Source organism: Actinia tenebrosa, unplaced genomic scaffold (assembly GCF_029948245.1).
Source record: "Actinia tenebrosa isolate PJP-AT-01 unplaced genomic scaffold, QUT_ActTen_1.0 PGA_scaffold16__25_contigs__length_10494907, whole genome shotgun sequence".
NCBI lineage: Eukaryota > Metazoa > Cnidaria > Anthozoa > Actiniaria > Actiniidae > Actinia > Actinia tenebrosa.
The window spans coordinates 6,459,533-6,471,374 of NW_028292576.1; the positions used below are offsets into that span (position 1 = coordinate 6,459,533).

Sequence of the window (11,842 nt, forward strand, 5' to 3'; positions counted from 1 at the left end):
GGTTCGATCTGCGAGTTAGCTGATTTTATTTTGCATAGTAAGCGGTGAGATTTGAAAGTCAAATTAACGACGAATTTTACCGGGCCCTTCTTTCTCAGATTTTTGAATCCGCCCCTGGCAAGTGGTTTTGGAGTAAAATCGTTAACCTAGCTTTTACGTAATTCAGCCAAACTCACCGTCATCCTTCACAAGGATATTCTTGCTTTTGATATCTCGATGAGCCATGGCTGGTTTGCCCTGATTACTAGCTCCTATCACGTGCCTATGAAGGTGGGCCAAACCCTTGGCAGCGGAGTGGGCAAGTCTCATTAACCCTGGCACATCCAAGGTCGTTCTCTGAAGGTAATCACACAGGGAACCGTTCTGGTGGTAGTCTGTTATCAACCATAGCTGTGTGTAAGACCCGGTGTCTTTGGTGTCAGAAGCTATAAACCCTACGATAGCACGAAGAAACGCTCATTAGACTAATGGCGTCCATCATGTTAGTGTTAAGGTGGCATCTTAAACGTAGTAACAAAATTGTACTAATAAGGAGGCTCACTATAAGAATTAATATTTATTATTGTTATTATTATTATCTTCATTGTTATTGTATATTATGATGATAATGACAAAGATGATTTTTATCATTATCATCATCATCATTATTATTGTTGTTATTACAATAATAATTATTATTATTAGTTCCGATATTACAGCGCGTCGTTTTCCAGCAATAATCTACTGTATCCACACAATCTTTCCTGTGCTAGTCATAAATGAAGAAATAGAAAACGCGCGCGCGTGCTGTGTGCGGTTATGAAGCACACGGGGATTGGCAGAACACGAGAGAAGTGTTAGGAGAAGCACGACGCGTAGGGCGCTTGCGTGCTGTGTACTCTCGTAAAGCACGCGCTCCAAACCAATCAGAATGCGAGATTTATAACAGTTCTTTTATAATATCTTATATCCAACCTAAAATATTTTCATGTCGAAGCATAACAGTCTGGTATATCTCAGTTTCCCTGTTCCACGATCCATCTTGACTCGAATTAAAAGACTTTACAGCCACGTCTTCTTCATGCCATTTGGCCCGATAAACCTGACCAAATCGACCACGGCCGACCAGTTGGATGATGCTTATGTTACGTGCAACAGTAATCTGAGCCATGATTGGTAAACCAGTGCCTCCTTTGTAAAGTATGAAACAAAATAACAAGTAAGTAAAGGGGTTCCCATAAGAACAACCTTCAATTAAAATGGGTACGTCAGGGCATGGCTAACTCACAGATCAAACCCTTAAACAACCTATGGGCTGATCTAAGTCAAGGCACGGCTAACCCACAAATAAAACCCTGAAACAACCTCTGGGCTGATCTGAGTCAGGGCATGGCTAACTCACAGATAAAACCCTGAAACAACCTCTGCGCTGATCTGAGTCAGGGCATGGCTAACTCACAGATTGAACCCTAAAATAACCTGTGGGCTGATCTAAGTCAGGGCACGGTTAACTCACAGATCAGACCCCTGAAACAACCTCTGGGCTGATCTAATTCAGGGCATGGCTAACTCACAGATAGAACCCTGAAACAACCTGTGGGCTGATCTAAGTCAGGGCACGGTTAACTCACAGATAAAACCCTGAAACAACCTCTGCGCTGATCTGAGTCAGGGCATGGCTAACTCACAGATTGAACCCTAAAATAACCTGTGGGCTGATCTAAGTCAGGGAATGCCTAACTCACAGATAGAACCCTGAAACAACATCTGGGCTGATCTAAGGTAAGGCACGGAATTTGTTGACCGCTTGAGCCATAAAAAGCTAAGATTCTACCTACCTTCATTCCTTTCTACATTTAGTAGAAGTTAAACATACATCAATCCCAAGGAGATCAACATAGTACTCCCTTGGGTAACTAACTTCATGGTTTTTTTTCTCACCTGACGATTCTTCGTATCCACACACATGTCCAGCTGGTGACTCAGACGGCACAGACGCTTCCACATCTCGCTTACACCTGTAGACGATAAACATTACCAGAACGCCAAAGATAAAACATCCTCCAGTGATTAATACCAAGGTCTGTTCAGTGGTAAAGTTCTCGCTATTTTGTCCTGTATAACAAAAATAAATGACAAGAAACGTGTTAGAAATCGCATATTTCTACGCAAATCTTTTTTTAAAAAAATAAGAAAAATCAATAAAGATTAAAATAAATTGGGGGGGGGGGGGGGGGGGGGGGTGGCGAAGGGGAAGAGGAAGTAGACAGACAGACAGACATATTTTATTTGGCGTTTTGTACATAATTGCACATCAACTTAGTTCCAAATAAGTTACGAATATATACGTATGTTTATGTATGTGCATAATATCTATATTCACATATTCCACACATACACGTCATACGTACATATATATTCTGTATATATAAATGTTCATCTAATTATTTCGATAAAATGCGTTACTAATCCTAATCATCTTTATGCAATATTATAAAAGTATTGATTTTTATTTGTTTTGTTGTTGTTGCTTTCTTTTCAACACGCAGAGCAAAACAATTGTAAACGTATTTTGCTGCAGCTGATTGTAAAATATGGGGAGGATCTATCAACCTCAGGAACAATTGGTCCTCTGTAAGGGAGTTACTTATGTTATTTTGCATGAAAAATTCTTCTCTAAGTTTGGAGTATAGAGGACATTTAATTAGGAAGTGTCTTTCATCTTCTATTATATCAGTACAATGAAAGCACTTCCTTTCCTCTACCTTCTTGTAACTAGAGTATCTGCCTCTTTCAATTTCTAGGTCATGGTTACTTATTCTTAGCTTAGTTAAGGCTCTTCTGTGAGTGAAATCTTTTTTACCTTTATTAAGTTCTAACGTATAACTAACTTTGAAGAGGAGATACGTTCTTAATTTGTTCTTTTGGGGTGTCCCTTTTATCATTAAAGACCTCCCCGAGCCAGTTTTGTTTCTCTCTGTCTTCAAATCTCGTTTTGATAGTAACAAAGACGTTTGGCTGGCGAGAGGTATTGGAATTTACTTTTAGCCATATATCACCCAGCCCATTTTTTAATAATGACTCTTTTACTTTTTGGCTCCAGCAAATTTTACGGCTGGAGCTTATCATTTCTTTATATACTAAGAATGTAATTTTATGGCTCGATGTAGGTGTAACTAGATTGAGCCAGTATCATATGCATCTTAAGTTTGCAGCTCCATGCAGACGGAGTCGACCTAGTTCTGCATAACAGGCAGAATTGGTTGCATATTTTCCCACTCCGAGTAACATTTTGCAAAATTTGGTATAAACAAGTTCTATAGGGTCATTTTTAGAAACCTCAGAACCCCAGACTTCACTGCCGTATAACAGAATAGGTTTTACTAGTGTGTCAAAAAGTTTCATGGTGAGATGAGGGTCATAGTGAAAAGAGTGACCCATCTCCTTTTTCAACTTAAATAAGGCTTTCAGAGCAGATTTCTTGAGTTCCTGTTTTGCAATTGTGAAATTTCCGAAAGCACTAAATGTGAGGCCGAGGTATTTGTAAAGTTTAACATTTTCTAAAATTTTGTTTTGATAATAAAAAACATAATTACTTAACCACCCCCCTGAATTATTGAAAATGAGAATTTTAGTTTTCTCAATATTTACATCTAGACCATTTGCGTTAGAGAATAGTTCAAGTTTATTTAAAAGGGCTTGAAGATCTATATAGTTTTTACTGAATAAAATTAGATCATCAGCATAAAGAAAACGATTTAATAGTGCATTATCGAAACAGATCGGATCATTTACATTTGTTTGTTTAAGAAAGTCTGGAAGGTCACTTAGGAAGAGATTGAATAGAGTAGGACTTAACATACAGCCCGAAGGCAGGGCCGGATTTAGGGGTCGGCCCACGGTTGTGTTGTCTCCGATTCCCCGACCCCCCCCCCCCCCCCCCACCCCCCACCCAGCAAAAAATAACAATCTAAATTTCTATTCGATCCGTGCCCTGACTTTGATCAGCCCGAAGGCAGGGCCGGATTTAGGGGTCGGCCCACGGTTGTGTTGTCTCCGATTCCCCGACCCCCCCCCCCCCCCCCACCCCCCACCCAGCAAAAAATAACAATCTAAATTTCTATTCGATCCGTGCCCTGACTTTGATCAGCCCGAAGGCAGGGCCGGATTTAGGGGTCGGCCCACGGGGACGCGGTTCCCCTTTTTAAGTGATGTATTTTCTTTAGACGTAACTTAACTGTCCTTAGGAAGACTTTTCCCGCTCCACCCTTTCTTCCGGCCCACTCTTTCTTTGATTCCTGGATCCGCCCTCTTAAGAGCTGTTGTATATAGGGTATCGATAGATTTAAAGGTTTACTTTTTGGAAAAGGTTTAGATGTCTCTACATACGTTTTCATTAAAACCTACCAAAGAAAACACACCTTTTTTAGTTGAAGGAGACGTTGCTGCCGGAAAAGGAGGAAAAGCGATGCTGACATTTTCATTACAGTAATCTTCGTAACAACAGCGATATTGCAAGTATTGCTCGTACTTCTCATCTTTCTCAGGGTATTCACAAGTAGTCATCCTTTCTCCGTGATCCAAGATACATCTTCTTTCTATCACGCCTTCGTCCTCAAGTTCACCTCGTTTTAAAATCGTGAGACAGCTTTCGGTTGTAAGACAAGTGTGATTACTCTCTTGGCAATAGTCACAAACGCAGGTAATAATTTCATCAAAGTACCCTAGGGATTAAATACGTAAAGCGAAATAAGAGTCACTACTTTGAGTCCTCCTTCTATATATGATACGGAGGAGCTAAATTCTAGAAAACATCACGGTCACGGTAGTAGGGATGGTGGTAGGGATGGGCCAGACCCATTTACGAATGCCAGTTCCAGAGTTTATAGCGTTTTTGTGGTTTCTTTCTTGTAGAGAATGCATGAATTAAGAAAAAAAGAAAACTTCTGAACAAAGACACGGAGCGGCCGTGTTCACTTCAACCAAGCTGGTAACTATGAAACCCGATTGACCAGTTACCCTTTAGCCTCTAAGAACCAATTGCTTACTATCAATCACGTGACTTTTTGGAGTTGACTGGGGGGGGGGGGGGGGGGGGCAACTAGCGGATGCTAAGTCAAAACATATCAAAATAAGTCTTCAAACTATTGTATTTGACTATTTTCACGACATCAAACCAGAAAACAAGAGATCAAAACAACCTCCAGGATTCTACAAGCCATCAAAAAAGAGCTATTACCGGAAGTGACGTCTATTGATAGCAATCTATATTCAGTGACTGCAGACCTAGTTGTGAGCTCTTGCTAGAATGTTTTAACGACCCGCCAGCGATTAATGCAGCGGGAGGATACAGGGGGTGGCGATTGGGTGGCTATCACCTCTTTGAAAATGAAAATAATAAAAATAAAGGATACGGTAAAGCCTAGATAACGCTAAAAAAATTGGTTTTGAAAATTTGGGGAAATAAAAAAAGGGAATTTGCCTATCATTTCTCTTTTCATACCCGCTATTTTTTCAAACTCCCAATTTTTCCCCGGCCGTTTCTCCCTTCTCCCGTGCTGCGCCGTCCCTGAATCGGGCAAGACAGTGTCGTCAATCAGACTATGTACCGAACAATTTATTGCCCGATTTCGCTGTCGCGACTGTTGTGTCGATATATCACCACGTAGCAAAGTAAATAAATAAAATAAATAATAAATAAATAACTTTATTCAAGTGTCGATGCATTTAGTTTATACAACTAATTGGAGACACTGAAATGAAACTGAAGTGAAGAAAAAGTCAAAGTAACATAAAGTGAAAAACGTGGTAAACGACTGTAAGAAAAACACTGAAACAGATAGAATATTCTACTAACGAGCTACAAACATACATAGTGATTAATGAATGCTTATCAGATGGCAAACAAATAAGATTATCCTTAAAGCCCTTATAAGAATTCTATAGTTTTATCAAGGTCTAGTAGGTAGCTGACTCGATATCATACAAGAATTCAGCCCATCGATTACGAGAAATAGGGCAGTCAGTTCAACCATTGGTGGAAAGCAACGTCCAGACTTACAAATTTCTCAAATAAATCTGTAATGAAATTCACTGCATATTTTAACATTTACTTACCGTCCGAAGCTAAAGTAATAGTTCCAGAAAATCAAACCAAGGTTTGTTTTGGTAATATATTTCAGATTTGACGTTCACAGAATTGATGAATGATATTTTAGTTTTAAAGGAAACAGCTACATGATATCAAATAACTTACAAGCACATTTCTAAAAAGCAATTCTCTGAAATACACAGCAAGGTAGACAAACTAATTTCTTCTTACCTGTAAAAAACAAGGTTCCTAATGCTAGGTATAGCGTTAAGAAAGCTTTCAACTTCATTGGAAGCATCATTCCTTTGAGATTTACTTCAGATCCTTGCAGGAATTCTCACGTGTTCTAAAGTCAAACGCGATTGGTTGAATTTTGACAGATGGACAGCTAAATGTTTACTACTAACTTTTTTCTCATTTTCCCTTAGAGCTCTTTTTTTTTTTTTTTTTTTTTTTTTTTAAATTGTAAAACCGATTTCCAAGAATAAAAATTCAGAATCATTATTTTTTAATTCATATCTTCTCAACAAACTTTCCTTTTAAGAAAGGAATCGAGGGCATTAGCGTAGCGGTAGTACTGGCTCGCTTTTCACCTCAAGGGTCTCGCGATCGGGTCTCGATTCCTTGAGTCGGCAATGACATTTGAGTAGGGTTGGTGGACGTCAATCACAAGGCGTTTCCATGACATTGTCGGAAAATACAAAGCTATAAGGGCACATGCCTACAGAATGTCATGGAAACGCCTTGATTGACGTCCACCAAAAGCTTCTTCTCCACGAAAGAAACAATCGCTAGAGGGCGCGTGTGATTGAGATTCGCTGCGTTTATTCCTATATTCTAAGTCATAAACAGTACATTTTTTCGCAGTTTTCTGTATTGTTGCTGTTTTGTATGGATCCCTTCCACGACCATAATTCTTGTTTACAGAAGATTGTTTTCATGTGACTTCATAGTGTAATAAGTCCATTCAAGAAATATCGTCTCATGCATTAAAAAAATTAACAAAATGAAACGCCCTAAGTAGAGTGACTTCATCATCAAACCAACAATTAAGGTATAACCCGTCTACGGGTCAATCCATAATTTTTTTGAGGGGCGGAGGTAAGACACACCCTACTAACCTCAACAAATGACTCCCCCTCCCCCCGCCCAGAAAAGCGTCTAGTAAACACCCTAGCACCCCCTCGGTATTATCTTGCAGCAAATGCATAATAGATAGAAAGGACAAAAAGAATCAGAGACACAAACACTATTAATTTCGTCCTTCTCAAACGTCCAATATTTTTGCCTCCAATTTTCTTTTAAACAGATGTTTTCTAAACCACTACTCATTTGACCAAAAAGAATCACTCTAGAAAGACGCTAGAATTCGCGAATTAAAAGAACATAAATTTCTTTATTATTTTCATCTTTTTCCTTCTTCTCTTCTCAATTATATTAATTATTTCTTTTGGCCCTCAATAAAAATCAAAAATAACGCAATTCATTGCGCCATTACTTTAAAGGTTTTCGTGATTCCGTAGAGCCCGCGTTTTTTAGCCAGCGTATACTTTACTTTTTTTATGCGATTTATTCTTATAATATCGTGTCATGAATCTAGCCAATCACTATAGCCTGCGCATGTAATAATAAAACAAAAACAAATTGTATCTTTAAAAATATACTATTACTATAAAATGGCCTTCGCCAAGTTTACACCATGACGACTAATACAATACCTTATGGCCGGTTTAGACGGTTCGATTTTCGCCTACAACTATCGTATACAACACGCTCGCGTCTGTCGTAGGCGAGTTGTAGGCTTGATTTACACGCTACGACTCGAGTTGTAGGATAGCGCGAGCGTGTTGTATACGATAGTTGTAGCTGAAAATCGTACCGTCTAAACCGGCCTTTATGGGGTTTTTCTATAATCCCATAATGCAATGCGCAAAACGCTGACGTCGCTCCTGACGTGGACACTTTCTAAGGCTCGAATATTTCTCAAACCTATACTATTTTAATTCTTTTATTCTATTGATTACTTTAAGCTTCTGATAATTGTAACTATTTAATAAGGAAAAATATATATTTTTTAATTTTCTACCATGTACCTCACCGATGGTCAACCCTCTATTGCAACTAACAATAATATTATTATTACTATTATTATTAATATTATTATTATTATCATTCTTAAAATAAATAGAATTCCCTCTTTCCCGCTTTGGATTATCACTGCAGCAGAATTTCCATTTGAGAATAAAATAACTGTACGATCAAGGTTTGGTGTCTTGATTTGATTTTGCTGATAGACTTCAAGATGAATGAGACGATTGTGACGATTGAATTTTGGAGTTGCGCGAACTGAAATCTGAAAAAAGGGGAAAATGTTAAATAGCTGCACTCTGTGTTGCGTATAACAATGTATAAGGGTGGAAGAACCTGACGCTAAATTAAAAACCATTAAGGCGCGATTACGCGAAGCAATTTTCTCTGCAACTTGTCTCGCAACAGCGTTGCAACAAGTTCGAAGAGTGTTTACACGTTACAACGGAGATGCAATCGTTGCCAAAAGTAGAAACGAATTCTCAGTGCAAACCTAATATGAAAAAAGACCCTTGGAGCGAGAATGACGTGACTTCTAAATCATACGTGTAGATTATCATACAGGGGTTCATGCACACTTAAATCTTGTCTCCAAAACTTGCATTTTTGACGTTTGTCCCTCAGTGCTACGAGAAACAAAAAACCTGGGGCAAGAATGGCGTAACTTGAGGAGCGCTCATTTTTTACGGCCATTGGGCAGGGGGGGGGGAGGCTGATTGGATTTAGGAGGGGCTATATATATTTATATTCATTTGGAACAAAGTTTATGTACTGATCAGTGCAATACTTCAAATAAAATCTGTCTGTCTGTCTGTCTCTGTTTATATTTCAGGGAAGGTTACCCAAAAAGTTTTAGCTAAATAAAAAATTATTTAAAAAATATACTATTTTAATAGGGAGCCACGTATAAAATTGTGCAAAAACGACATAAATAATTATAATGATGAAAAGATAAATTATACACCGTGAAAAGATGAAAAAGCTCTTTAGTAAGTTTTTTCATCTTTTCATGGTGTATAATTTACCTTATTTTCATCATTACTGTTTCATTAGAAACACCGACGCAGCTCACACTAGTTTTTAGCTAGTTATATCTTTTTATAAATAATTATAGTTTTTGTTCCATTTCGTACCTTCTTTGTATAATATAAAGTGAGACGATTACCCAGTGACAAGCTTTAGTAGAAACATCAGCGCCAAGGCGTGGACAAGCAGGACGTAGCCAACAAAAGCTGACCTTGCTATACCACGTGGTTTCATGCTAATGAATGGGGAAAAAAGAATTCAGAATAATGAACATTTTCACAGTTCCCTGCGCCATCTTGAAAGGTAACCGTGCATATGCAATGAAGCGAGACGAACGGTGAGCTTGCAATGATAGAGACATGTGAATAATTGTCCAAGGTGTTAAAAAAACTCTAGGGAATTCATTCACCATTTTCCATACATCGGTTCACTGGTGAAACACAAAGCGCTCAAGCGAGGCGCCAATGTAATTTCAAAGGATTATTCAAATTTGAACCTTGCAACCTCGACTGAATGCTTTGTGTTTGACCAGGGAACCGATGTATGGAAAATGGTGAATATGATAGTCTAGGGAATGACACGTGGTCTGTAATGGGAAGACATTGCATAACCACGAGTAAGGTCTATTTGGTCCACTTCTATATATAAACACTCAAGAAAAATAAAAGTTAAAAGTCGCACAGACTTACCTTCTTCTAAAAATTCTACCAAAATATGAAGCAGATGACTTTGCGTGACGACCTGGAATTCAAACCATAAAAGGAAAAACATCAATCAGATCAAACGTCAACCAGATATCTTTTGCATTGTTTGATATCCACCGCATTGTTTTAACATTCACCATACATCAGTTCACTGGTCAAACACAAAACATTCAGTCGAGGTTACAAGGTTTAAATTTGAATAATCCTGAAAGTACCTTCGCCTCGCTTGAGCGCTTTGTGTTTCACCAGTGAACCAATGTACGGAAAATGGTTAATTCGGTACTTGAATGAGTAACAAGCTTTAAAGGGGTCTTTGCTGAAGAGGAAATACCGGAAAAGGAGTTGGGGGGAGGCCCCGCGTATTTCACCCAATTAGTGAGTCATTAAGTTAAATACTGTGGATTAGGGATGAAGAAAACGTGCTGTTTACCAATGTTTGAAGCTGTGTATTGATAGAGTTTTTGTTCTCGTCCATCGCTTGTTATAGGACTTTGAATATCTTCGATATCGATAGCAAACTGAAAGAGATTTAAAAAAGCGGATAAGATAGATTATTTGTTAAAATTAAAAATAGCAAACGAGCAATTAAGCTAGTATCAAATGTTTAGAGAGAGTAAAAATCCTGTTACGCATTAAAACATTCAGCTGAAGCGTGTGTACAACGGCTTTGCGAACAAGTTTCATGGCGGTGTTACACTGCACTATTTAGGCTTTGTGAAACACAGCTGTGTCGCGAACAAGTTACAGGACGAAATTGCACCGTGTAGCATCCCCGTGAAACTTTCTTCGCAACGCTGTTACACACAAGTTTCAGCTAAATGTTCCAACGTGTAACAAGGCCTTAAAACTACCTGTGAAGATGATGGTCTTTGTTGTCGTAATTGTTCTTCTGTCTGGGTCAGGCGTTTCTCCAGCTCGGTTCTTGCTTCTCTCTCTTCTCGTAGTTGATCCTGAAGTGAAGCATGAACAAGAAAAAGACGTTAAATTTGTCTAAACGTTTTGAGAGATATTGCATGTATGTTAACAAAATACAACAGTCATCATAAAACAGCATGTTTATTATTACCAACATCATGAATAATTATCATCATCACCAACATAATCATCGTCATCATCGTCATCATTATTAAGATCATCAACATCAATAACCTCATTATTAACATTGTTATCATCAATAACATTATCAATACCATCTTCACTACCATTAACACCGCCACCGCCGCCGCCGCCACCATTATCATCCCATGTACATCATCATCATCAACAAAACTTTCATTAACATGACCTTCCTAAACTACGTAGTAGATGAGTAAAACCTTACCTGGATTTCATTACACTCGAGGCATTTCTCATCGTATAATCTACATGTTTCGTCAAGCCTATGCGAAAAAATTAAAACATTATTAAAACAATTTTAGTGAATATGCAAATTCATATTTACTCGGGTTTCCTTTAGAATGGCCGAGTATAAAATGGCCTTTTTGGATTTTCTTCTATCCGTCGGAAATCGCCAACTTGTGTCTAGGACGCATGCGCATTGCCACTGAGCTCATGACAAAGAAGGCTCGCCGTACACACCAGATCCTAGAAAGAAGCCCTTGGAAGCCCGAGTTCATGCTCTGAAGCTGTCTGGTACAACGCTTACTTCCACACTTTCTACCATTAGTGTAGCAGAAAGTTTTAATTTGTCGTATCTACTCAAAATAACAACGTTCAATACCTTTCGTTCAAGCCAAAGACATCGATACTATCAACAGGTGATTGCAGGTTTTGGTCGATAACTACTTCGGTAAGTTCCTCGAACACTTGCTCCTGAAAAATTAAACAACGGACTTAACAATTGAGTTTATATATAGCCGTCCGCCAACATCAATTTTTACTGTACTTGGAAATCGTAACGTTGGACGCGCGTAATAGAACTTATTCGTCTTGGTGCCATGTTTACCCATGTTTA

The 11,842-nt window shown here is 38.5% G+C and overlaps 2 protein-coding genes across 3 annotated transcripts in view; both read right to left on the reverse strand.

Annotated features, from left to right (window-relative positions):
- Positions 1 to 162: 162 nt before the first annotated feature.
- LOC116305037 (activin receptor type-1B-like) lies at positions 163 to 6,368 on the reverse strand. Its single transcript, XM_031714858.2, has 5 exons — positions 6,302 to 6,368; positions 4,401 to 4,703; positions 1,921 to 2,094; positions 955 to 1,170; positions 163 to 434 (listed from the first exon to the last, which is right to left on the reverse strand). Exons 1-5 carry the CDS (start codon positions 6,366 to 6,368, stop codon positions 163 to 165), a joined length of 1,032 nt encoding a protein of 343 aa, XP_031570718.2.
- Positions 6,369 to 7,446: 1,078 nt separating this feature from the next.
- Positions 7,447 to 11,842, reverse strand: part of LOC116305012 (uncharacterized) — a 28,564-nt gene continuing 24,168 nt past the window's right edge. For both annotated transcript variants that reach the window (XM_031714830.2, XM_031714829.2), the window contains exons 17-23: positions 11,609 to 11,700; positions 11,210 to 11,267; positions 10,740 to 10,838; positions 10,319 to 10,406; positions 9,874 to 9,925; positions 9,292 to 9,419; positions 7,447 to 8,423 (exon numbers count right to left, since the gene is read on the reverse strand). In XM_031714830.2, the coding sequence (XP_031570690.2) occupies positions 9,320 to 9,419; positions 9,874 to 9,925; positions 10,319 to 10,406; positions 10,740 to 10,838; positions 11,210 to 11,267; positions 11,609 to 11,700 (489 nt within the window). In that variant the 3' untranslated portion in view covers positions 7,447 to 8,423; positions 9,292 to 9,319. The remainder of the gene's footprint in view (positions 8,424 to 9,291; positions 9,420 to 9,873; positions 9,926 to 10,318; positions 10,407 to 10,739; positions 10,839 to 11,209; positions 11,268 to 11,608; positions 11,701 to 11,842) is intronic.

Bases quoted from the DNA above. Each gene is read 5' to 3' on its own strand.
- LOC116305037 (XM_031714858.2), bottom strand. From the start codon at position 6,368: ATGCTTCCAATGAAGTTGAAAGCTTTCTTAACGCTATACCTAGCATTA. The intron at 4,704-6,301 runs GTAAGAAGAAAT...TTTAATCCCTAG, and splicing joins AGGAACCTTGTTTTTTACAG to GGTACTTTGATGAAATTATT. The intron at 2,095-4,400 runs GTGTGTTTTCTT...TTTGTTATACAG, and splicing joins GTCTCCTTCAACTAAAAAAG to GACAAAATAGCGAGAACTTT.